The 11,078-nt window shown below is 46.1% G+C and overlaps 1 protein-coding gene across 1 annotated transcript in view; it reads left to right on the top strand.

The window, feature by feature from the left end:
* The first annotated feature begins 1,211 nt into the window (after positions 1-1,211).
* SOS2 (SOS Ras/Rho guanine nucleotide exchange factor 2) overlaps positions 1,212-11,078 on the top strand; it is a 40,588-nt gene continuing 30,721 nt past the window's right edge. The window contains exon 1 of the mRNA XM_085060909.1: positions 1,212-1,518. Within this exon, the coding sequence (XP_084917035.1) occupies positions 1,432-1,518 (87 nt within the window). The 5' untranslated portion in view covers positions 1,212-1,431. The remainder of the gene's footprint in view (positions 1,519-11,078) is intronic.

The raw sequence follows: 11,078 nt of genomic DNA, 5'->3' as shown, positions 1-11,078 counted from the left end.
CCCTGCATGGGCAGAGACACCTTCCACTGTCCCAGGTTGCTCCAAGCCCTGTCCAACCTGGCCTGGAACACACAGAGAACAATTCTTTCCCAATATCCCAATCTAAACCAATATGCCAATATCTAAACCAGTGCCCAGCAAGGCCAGTCCTAAACTCTGAAAGCAGTAGGAACTGTGGGTCCATGGATTGTGCCACCATTATCCCATTATTTCCTTTTTGCTCACAGTTTGGGTTTGAGGAACAATTGTCTTCTCACAGAAATAAATATTTTGTTGGGAACCTCCCAGGCTGCTCTGATAGGAAGGAGCAGAAGGAGCTGGTGCTGCCTCTGGAAGCATCAGGCTCTTCCAGGAAATGTTACAAAGAAGGATCACACTTTCACTGGCAGAAAGGCACTTTTTTTCCCCCTTTAGTTTAATTTATCCACTCCTCTGTGGACAAGTCTTAAAATGGGAAGTGGAGGGTTTATAAGGTGAGATACAAATATGGTGCTGTCAGGAGGGAAAGGTTGGCTGGATTTGGGTGATCACTGGGTGGAGGGAATGGTGACAGTGGTGCTCTCTGGAGTAGGGAGGGAAACAACCTCCAGAAAGAGAGAAAAGCTGCCTCCAAGCAGGGAGAGAAACTCCTTCCAGGTGTGGAGAGAAACTGCTGCCAGGTAGGAAAACAGCCTCCAAACAGGGAGGAAAACTGCCTGCAGGCAGGAACAGGCACAGGTCTCTTGGAAGCCTCCAGGTAGGAAAATTACCTTCAGGTAGAGAGGAAAATTGCCTTCAGGTAAGAAGCAGCAGAGTCTCCAGGAAGGAAAAAACACAGCCTCCGGGGAATAGCATCCAGGTAGGAAGAATAACAGCCTAAAGGTAGGGAGAGGAACATGCTGTGGGTCAGGAGAAGCACATCCACCAGCCAGGGAGAGGAACATCCTCCTGGGAAGGGAGAGGCACAGCCCCTAGGCGGGGATGGAAGCTGCCTCCAGGCAGGGAGGGACACAACCTCCAGAGAAACTGCTTCGAGGGAGGGAGAGAAACATCCTCGGGGCAGGGAAATACCCTCATACCCTCCAGGGAGGGAGAGAAACACCCCCGGGCAGGGCAATCTGCTCCGAGCAGGACAATCTCCCCCGGGCAGGGCGATCCGCTCCGGGCGGCAGCCTCGCCGCCCGCAGTTCCGGGCGCTGCCCGCAGGGGGCGCGCGGGGCGGGCGGCGCAGGCGCGCAGGGCGGCGTTGCGGGCGGCGGCGGCAGCGGGGCCGCAGCGAGCGGGGAGCGGGGCCCTGCCCGGCCCGGCCCGTCCGACCCCCGCCCGGCGCCTCCCCGCAGCGCCCCGAGCGGCCCCGCCGAGCCCCGAGCGGCCCCGCAGAGCCATGGCGGCCCGGCCGGGCGGGTGAGCAGCGACACCGCGGCGGCCCGGCCCCGATGCGGAGCGGCCGCCATGCAGCCGCCGCCGCAGCCCTACGAGTTCCTGGGCGAGGAGAACGGCCCGAAATGGCGCGGCCTCTTCGTGCCCGCCCTGCGCAAGGTCAGTGCGGCGGGAGGGCAGCGGCGGCACCTGCTCGGAGCCTGCCCGGCGTGCCGCGGCTGCGGGCGGGTGGAGCCGGGCTGGCCGTGCCCGCGGGCAGGGCTGTGAGGGGCTTGGAGCTGCGAGCCTCCCTCAGGGCCGCTGCTGCGTGAGGGGATGCTGCAGGTGCTGAGGGAGGGACCTGCTGCTGCTGCTGCTGCTGCTGCTGTTGCTCGGCACCTGCGCTGCTAAAGTTCGCTCTGCGCCCTAACTGGGGCTGTGGCTTGGAGGGTGGTGATAAACATGGGATTCCGGAAAGGTTTGGGTTGGAAGGGCCTTAAAGATCATCCAGGGCAACCCCTGCCATGGCAGGGACACTTTCCGCTGTCCCAGGCTGCTCCAAGTTGGCCTTGGGCACTTCCAGGGATCCAGGGGCAGCCACGGCTTCTCTGGGCAACCTCATTGCTGATGTGCGCTGGGATGGCATCCTTCATGGCATCCTTCATCCCCTCCTTCATCCCCTCCTTCATCCCCTCCTCCATCATCCCCTCCATCATCCCATCCTGCATCCCTCCTTCATCCCTTCCTTCATCCTCTCCATCATCCCCTCCTTCATCCTCTCCCCGTGGCGTTTCTCCTGGCAGCTTTTCCAGGCTCTTTACCAGCCACATTCCCTCCCGGAGCATTCTGAGGAGTTTCTGACACTCAGGTGACACCTGTGACAACAGCCACCTGCGGTGGAGGGAAAAGCCACCCTGTGACACATCCACCCACTGCACAAAGGAGAGAAACCGTGTGGGAAACCACACAGGAGATTAATCCATCTTTTTAGGATGTGTTTGCACAGCAGGGAAGCTCCCAGCCCACCCCTCTTAGGTAGGATATCCCAAATAGTGGAAGGACTGGGTACAGTTGAGGCTGGAGGTGACAATGTCGTGCTGTGTGTCACTTGGAAAGGGTGAGGATAATTCCATCGTTGTGACCATAATTACCTGCTGATCTGCATCTCTGGTGCTGAGCAGGACTGGCTTTAGTCAGTGCTTTAGGCAGTGGTGAGTGGTTTGTGTCTTTTTTCCAAGAACAGCTGTAGAGATGCTGTGGAATAATGATTCTCCGTTATTTTTTAATAGAATAAAAGATTTGCATTTGTTTTGGGTCCCTGGGCCACTGCTGAAGGCAGCTAAGTAGTCTTGTGGCTGGCATAGAAACCACTAATTGCCTGCCTGAAGAATCTTGGATTTTCTACTCCTTACTCTTAAATCTCCTCCTTGCAGTAGCTGCTTTCCAGTGTCTTAGAGAATTCCAGGTTGTGCTTTTCCTGATCTCTAGAATCTGACCTAAAGCAGCCCGCTGACACTAACCAGTGTCTGCCCAAACATTCCTTAAAATTTAAAGGTGTTTTCATGATCCTAAAATAGAAATACTGCAAAAGTTGGTGGATTTGTGCTGCTCTTATCAATTCTTTCCATTTGTGCATTTGGTTTTGGTGAAAAGAGCAGGAATTTCAACCTTCTAAACCAGAGGAAATGGAGCTGTGATGCCACTGAGTGCCTGTAAAAATGTGTATTTGCTTATAGCCAGGTTTTTGCTCCCTGGGAAAGTTCCTTGTCTGCAGGACCCACCCTGGAGCATGAAGCAATCGGGCAGTAATGTGCATTTCTTGTGTGAACACACAGTATCTGTGAGTCAACCCAAAACTGTAGCATTGTCAGTTCTGGCAGCCTGGCTGGTCGGGAGACAGATTTAATTCATTCTTTAGAAAACAGGCTTGAAAACAAGCGCTGGGGATGTTTAAACCAGAATGAGATTTTCCAAAATAACTATTCTTTTATTTGTAGGAGAGCTCAAGAACGTGGCACTGAATCCAAAGTGTGAAAGCCTCAGGTTTTCTGTTAATTTCCCAATTTATTAATCATCAGCAGCACCACTGTTTCCAAATAGTTGGTGATTCTGTGCTGAAGAGGTTTAAAAAATCCACTTGTTGGCCAGCTGAGATGTGATCTCTCCAAGCAGGTTGCTTTGTAATGAAAACTTTGAAGAAAGTTCAGTATTTTTTTTAGTTAAACACCTGCAGTAGAGGGGGTTTTTTAACTTCTAAGCTGTGTTTTTAATGTCCTGGGCATTATTTCCCATTCCTGAAAACTTTTCCTTTTAATGAGATTCCTTTTAATGAGAATTTCCTTTTAATGAGAAGCTGGTAGCAGAAAAAGAGGAAAGGTTTTGGTTTTCTTTGTGCATGTTAAAGTGTGAAAAATCTTTAAAATATACAAAGATGTGGAGCTGGACAAGGAGCCCTTGCAGTTCACTAACAATAAAGAATATTTCTTTACTGCTTGGAATTTAAGCCCAGAACATGGTTTGAAGAGCTTCAGTCTCTTCCTTAGGTACTCAGCAAGCTTAAGGTCACTTCTTTTTGTGAAAAAAATCACTGTTAAACTCTTGTTTTGCTTTGTTCTGTGCAGTGGACACTCAAAAATGGTAAAGTACATAATTTCTTACTTCAATATATGAAAAAAAACATGACAGTCCACCTTTTGAGCAGCATTTTATATGGATTTAAGGATCATACTCTGTAAGGTAATACAGAGTGCTAAATTTTACCTTACAGTGGGAATCCTTTTAGGAAAACCCCAAAGCTAAATGGCAAGACATCAGATTTTAGATTTTATATATGCCCACATCCTTAGCATTGGCACCTGGGAATCTTGAAAGCTGGAAAATTAAAAGCAGTTCCATGTATTGCCTCTCTCCCAGCTGGGAGATGGACAAGCACGTCCTTGCTCTAAAACATTGCATTTTCTTCTGCTGCTGTGCTGCAAATCTAAGTAGGGAGTGAGGGTAATTTGATATAAAAGTCCTTTCAAAGTAAATGAATGAGAAGAAAACGATGTTTTTATGTTGTCACTGAAGTTTGGAGACTTGAGCAGCTGTTCAGAGCAGGTAAATCACCTCAGACAGATCAGGGGCTGAGCCTGATAAAGGCTTTTAATACAGGAGCTGATTTTTGGTTATTTAGGATTCACAATTTCTCTTGCAATAATTCTGGGAGCTGTTCAGCAGCAATCTCATGGATTTCCAGTGCTGGGTGGGTTGGATCTGTGGGATGTGACTCTGGCAGTGTCAGGAGTGCTGCTCTTTAGGGAATGCTGGTTTTGGGGGTTTTCCTTGTTGGGAGTGAGATTCCTCCTGTGCTGCTGGAGAGTTTTGCTCTCTCCATTTTTAATTTCTCCACGTTTGGTGTTTGGGTTGGTTTTGCTTTGTTTAGCCTTTGCTGGGGAAGATGTCAGATGGTGAAACTCTTTTCTAAAGCTGCATTTTGATTTGGGACCACCTTTCCTAGCACAGATCCAGAGGCAAAGCTTGCCCTTGCTGCTTGCAGATGGAACTTCTCAGAGGTGAATTATTTTGCAGGCTGAGGCTGGGGTTCCAGGCCTGTGGGAATTTCAGAGGCAGCAGCTGAGTGTGTCACTCCCTCCACTCCACTGGAGGTCCCAGTTTTAATATCCTGGATGTGTGTTGCACAAAAGGTTTTTGGGAATTGTAGTTGAAAAATTCATTAACACTAAATACCTTCCTGGAATTGTTAGCTGGAATAAACTTCTATTTCTGTTACTTAGAACAGGTTTGTTAAGTGAAACAGGTGACTCCATGGAAACATTGGGTATTTGTGAAAATAGCAAGGAATGTGTTGTAGGATTTGTATTTAATGGATTTATTCACCCTAAAATATTCTTGTGTGTTCTTAGTTTCCATTTCACAAGGGATGAAGGGACAGGACACAGGGAATGGCTTCCCACTGCCAGAGGGCAGGGATGGATGGGAGATTGGGAAGGAATATCCATTTATCTGTAGATGGATAGATGGATATTTTATCCATCTAAGGATAGAACAGTGATGGTGGGGAGGCCCTGGCCCAGATTTCCCAGAGAAATTTCCCAGAGAAGCTGTGGCTGCTCCATCCCTGAAGATGTTCCAGATCAGGTTGGACAGGGCTTGGAGCAGCCTGGGATAGTGGAAGGTGTGGAATGGGATGGACTTTAAGGTCCCTTCCACCTCAAACCATCCCAGGATTCCATGATTATCATTTGTGTGTGTTCTTGCAAATCCTCTGACAAAAAAAAATGTATTTGTATAAGCAAGAGCTGTGTGCTCAGTTGCTTTGCTCTTTGATTTTTCTAAATGAAGTCCACGAGCATCTCCCAGGGATTCTTGTTTTGGGTTTTCTCCATGATCCACAAACAGAGCCTGTCAAACAGTTAATCCCCACAGCTCTGCAGGCACCACATGTCGGGATAATCCTGGCACTGGGCACTATTTGCATTTTCTAAAACAATTCCACCATTGCTCTGGACCACTCATCAAATTTCTAGAGCATGACTAAAGGGTTTATTCTTAGCAAATGTTGCGTAGACAGATATAAAAGACCATTTTGAGGACTTTTTTTTGAAGTTTACGTTAGTTCAGTGCTTCTGGATTTTAAAACATATGTGATATGTGAGGTTGCAGGGTTGGGGTTAAGGTCAGGAGGTGCAGGGATGTCACAACTTTTATTCCATGCATGTTTTCCATGGCAGGATCAGGCTCCCCTTGGGTTAGAATTATTTCATGTATTATAGCCTCATTATAATGGATTATTATTTAAAGCATTCTAATTTCATTAGCATCCCATTATTATTTAATGCATTATAATTCCAACAGGAAAGTTGCTCGTTAAGAAGTTTTAAAATAGTAGTTACATTTAGGTTTGAAATATCTTAGGCCATTTAGCTTCTCATAAAAGTGTTTATTTGAGCTCAGAAACCTGGACCTTTGCAGACTTGCAGTTGCTACAAACATGAATTTGAGTGACCTGGGCTAGTGGAAGGTGTCCCTGTCCATGGCAAGGCTTGGAATGTGATAGGTTTTAAATTCCCTTCCAACCCAAACCAGTCTGGGATCCTATGGAAGCAGCAAAGAATCAAAGGGGGCTGATCCTTTTACTTAAATCCTATTATTTTTATTATTTTCATGCCTTTTTTTCCTTTTTACAAAGTTACTGCCCCAGGAATCTGTGGTTGGCAGATGGTGGAGAGTTTTCCCAGGTGCTGGTGGGAGGTGAAGGTGGATTTTAGATCCCAGGTGTTTAATAGGAACGCTGTGATTTCCCTGGGCAGCTCCAGCAGGAGGAACACTTCCTACCTGTGTTGTTCAAGTGGAACATGGCAATCAGTGTTTTCTTTGGCTTGGTGAACAGTCACAGCAATTCAAACCACCAGAGCTGTTTGCTGCTGTGATTCACCTCCTTGTGGTGCCTTTACCCCCTCAGGACTGGGCTGCAATCCCAGTGGGAGCTTTTCCCATCTTCTCATCCCACCTCACCCCTGTTATCCCAAGGAACCACCTCACCTCCTGCAGTGTCTCCTCTCCACCTCTTCACCCTCTCAGGGCACAGTGCAGCCCTTATCTAATCTCCTCCACGGGAGCTGTGGAGTCTGTGATTTGCTTTTCTAATTACCTCACTGATCCCTCCGTGCCAGCCTTTCACATGAGTGCTTCCGGAGGGTTACTCATGTGCAAAACGTGCCTTTCCTGTATCCAGGGCCTCCCTGACTTTTTTGTGGCATCTCAACGACCAGCTGGTTCATGGAGAAATTACTCTGAGGGGCTTCACTGTCTCCAGATTATAGAAATTCCTGGCTGGGAGGGTGGGGAGGCTTTGGTACAGATTCCCAGAGAAGCTGTGGCTGCCCATGGATCCCTGGCAGTGTCCAAGGCTAGGCTGGATGGGGTTGGAGCAGCCTGGGATAGTGGAAGGTGTCCTGGATGAGCTTTAAGGTCCTTTCCAACCCAAACCATCCTGGGATTCAAATTCCAGCTCTGAGTAATTCCATCTGCCTCACTGAGCCCTTCTCCCTGGGAAGGGTGGGATGTAAAAAGGGCACAGAGGAACCCCATGAGTGCAGAATTCAGAGCCCAGAGCAGCTCTCAGCTCCACGTGGAAGAGTTTTGGGAGAAGTGGGAGCTGTCAGCAGTAATTCAGATGAGGGCACAGCCACCTCCACACTGGCTGTGGTTTCCTTCCCCTGTCACAGGGTAGAGGCTGTGCTGGGCTCCCTCAGGGTTTATCTCCATTTAAACAAAGCATTTTATGTGGATGGATAACATTCAAACACTAAATTTGCCATCAGTTTTTAAGATTAAAATGTATATCTAGTCTGTGTGCATGTAAACAAACCCACATTTTAGACTCTGTATAAAAGGAAGCAACAATTAACTGGAGAAAGAAGAATTAGTGTGTATTTGTGTCATTATTAATGTGTTTTTTCTGTGGGCACTAAGCAGCCTTCCCAGGAGATTTTGGGACAGTCTTTGATGCTGTTTCAGGGTCAGATCCTGTCTGTACCACCCATCATTCCTGCTTTAATTCACCCTCCTCTCAGCTAGAATATACTGTAGGAGAGGATTAGTTAAATAGCTAAAGATGGGGAAAAATTACAGTTACACCAAAGTGGTATAAGAAGATTTTGTAATATTCCTGTACAGTCAGTTGAAGGATCATTTTATTTTGCTAACCATGCTTCAAGTTTTTTGCAGTAAAAAACCCCAAAATGCTGTATGTAGATAAAAATTCTCTTTTACTTAAGAGACTGCTTCATGCTGTTCCTCCCTCAGCATGTTTTAGTCTGATTTAAGAAAGACAGACCAGCCAGAAATTGCTGTACTGGAAATAAAATTAGAAATCAATGTGGTTATTTTAAAAAAAAGTTGACAGTGCATTTTTATTGGGGATTTCTCTTCAAGTATTTAAATCTTGGTGGTTCTTTCTAAAGAATTATGCTTGAAAATTGGGAATATCAGTGCTATCCCCTTTCACTGAATAAGAGCATCAGAAGCCTTTAAGTTGCTCCATTTGGTTTCCTTCTTCCTCTGGAGCATCATCCAGATGAGGGATTAAAAATGCCTTTGGAGCAGATGTTTTGTGTTTCTCATGCTCAGGGTTACCTTTAGGAGAGAAAAGATAAGAAGGAATAAAAACAGAATTTAAAATGAGAAACTCCTTTTTCTGAAATCTCAGGTAATACTGGAATTCTGTTTTCTGAAAATGTAGTTTTGAATATGAAATTTTGAAAAAGAAGTTTGCCAAATCTTTCAGGAATATGAATCCATATTTTTATGATGGAATGTGCTGCCTACAGACTCGAGGTGCATGCCATGGATTTGGGAATTTTCTGTTCTTGGGGGTTTTTTAATGTACAATCTCTTGCTTTGCTCCTGTGGAACAACTGGAGCTTTCTGGAAGAGTTTTCACCACCAAAATACGTCTATTTTATAAAAATATATTTAGGTATTGTAGCCAAACTGCTGGTTTTTTCTCAGTACAGGCTAGAAAGGAATTCCTTGCAGTTTGACTCTTATTTTTTCCCCTCAGCTTTTTGTCACTTCAAATGGAACCCTTTGATCATTGTTTTTATACTCTGGACTTTGGGATTTCCCCAAGTCTGAGATCCAGAATTCCTGTGCTTCAAAATCAGCCCTGCCATTCTGTTAGTTTAAAAAAACAATAAGATTGGTTTGTTTCTGGTTTGAATACCATTTATCTCCATGAAAAGTTTTCATCCTCATTTTTTCTGAACAGACTCCTTACTCTGAGGATTAACAATACCTCACGGAGAAGGAATTCAGAGAAGCTTTTGTGGATTTTCATCAAATACACTCATGCTGGAGGGATGGAAGAGTTGAGGAGCAAGAGAAGGAGCAGTTGAGGAATTTCAGTGTAAAATCAAATTGTGTCCCCCAGAAAGGCCTTAAGGCCAAATTTAAATGCCACTCTTGTACCTGTTATTTAATTTCTATTCCTTGGAACAGCTTGGAGTAAACCTGTGTGAATGACACTGTAAAAATTAGTTAGTCCTGCTAATCCTGATCTCTCTTTAATGCCTTCAGGCATTCTGCTATTTTAGAGATAAAATAGGTTTTAAAAATGTGATTTCTGTGATCTCTTCTGCTCAGGTTCTTGCAGCAGGGCTCTGACTGGTCAGTGCAACACCTTGTGGGTTTTTAAAGGGTATTTTGACCCTTAAAAGAAACAGTTACCAAACAGATGAAAATTCAGCCTGTGTAGCTCTGGTGTGTTTATTCCATGGCAGTTTATATCATTGTGCTCAGATATTTCAGTCTGAATCTGAGATCAGTTAATGTCCCTTCCATAGGAAAGATCCCCAATAATTCCTTCTCCTTTTTTCCTTACATTCAGTGGGAATTACCAGTCTCTCCTTGCTTTTCCAGTCCTCTCAGTCAGGCTTTAGGGAGCACTGTAAAGAATAAGTGTTCTCTCCTTGATCCAGTGGCATCTGAATGGATCAGCTGGTGCACAGCTTTTATCACAGTATTTTTGTTTTGCTCTGAAAAACAGTGTCTTGATATAGAATTGGTTTTTTCTTCTCAGCCATTTATGTCAAAATAACTCCTCTGAAAGCTGGGGAGTGCAGAAGCACTTTCAGGATGCTGCAGGCAGATTCAAGTCTGATTTTCTGAATCCTCTGGGGAGAGTTGTCTCAACCAAGAGATGTTGGGCTTTGTTGTCTGTTTTGCTCCTTTCGAAGGAAAATTGACTTCAGGACTGGGAGCCATGGAGAGGATTTGGGAGATGGAAGAGTTTTGAGGAAAGGCTGAGAGTGTTGGGGTTGTTCAGCCTGGAAGAGGAGGTTCCAGGGAGATCTTAGAGATCTAAAGGGGCTCCAGGAGAGCTGGAGAGGGACTGGGGATAAACCAAAAAAGTTTAGGAGAGCGTGGCATGAGCTGTTCAGAGCTGGGAACTGAAATCAGGTACAAACTAAACCATTTTTTTGCTGCAGTGATGTCTGTGTGAAAGAAGTGCCTGGAGGGAGGAGAAAGGCTGATCCATGGAATGGGAGTTCCCATCTTCTCGGAATCCTCATTCTCTTCTTACTGTTCCTGTTCTTGTCAGTTCTCTGGAGCATCATTAAGGGTTCATTGCAGGGACACAGAATTTCATCTGATTTCCCTGCTGGGTTCTGCTCCTGCTCCAGTGCTGCTCTCTGAGACACGTGGCAGGACCTGAACTCAGCACTTCCTGGTTTCCCATTGTTTTGTGAATTAAACTCTCGTGTTCAGGAAGAACACGAAATGCCCTGGCTATTGTTGAAAACCTGCTGTCTTGAGGAAGAGTTTTCAAGGAGTGGGTTTGGTTTTCTTGAGGATTCTTTCTTTCTTTCAGGATCTCGTGTCCGTGTCAGTTGGGAATTAGTTGTTAAAGCAGAGATTCGTGTTTGAGGCACAGAAAGTGAAATTACATTTACAGGGCTATAAAAAAACTACATGATAAAATGGAACAGCTGGATTCAAACTCACGCAGGGCAGGGATAGATGGGATATTGGGAAGGAATTCTTGGCTGGGAGGGTGGTGAGGGACTGGAAAAGAATTCCCAGAGGAGCTGTGGCTGCCCCTGGATCCCTGGCAGTGTCCAAGACCAGGTTGGACAGGGCTTGGAGCAAGCTGGGACAGTGGAAGGTGTCCCTGCCCATGGCAGGGGGTGGAATTGGGTGAACTTTAAGGTCCCTTCCAACCCAAACCATTTTGG

This window comes from Lichenostomus cassidix, chromosome 5 (assembly GCF_008360975.1).
Source record: "Lichenostomus cassidix isolate B80296 chromosome 5, HeHo_3.0, whole genome shotgun sequence".
NCBI lineage: Eukaryota > Metazoa > Chordata > Aves > Passeriformes > Meliphagidae > Lichenostomus > Lichenostomus cassidix.
The sequence above is the reverse complement of the archived record's forward strand: the minus strand, read 5'-3'. Positions and strand labels throughout refer to the sequence as shown.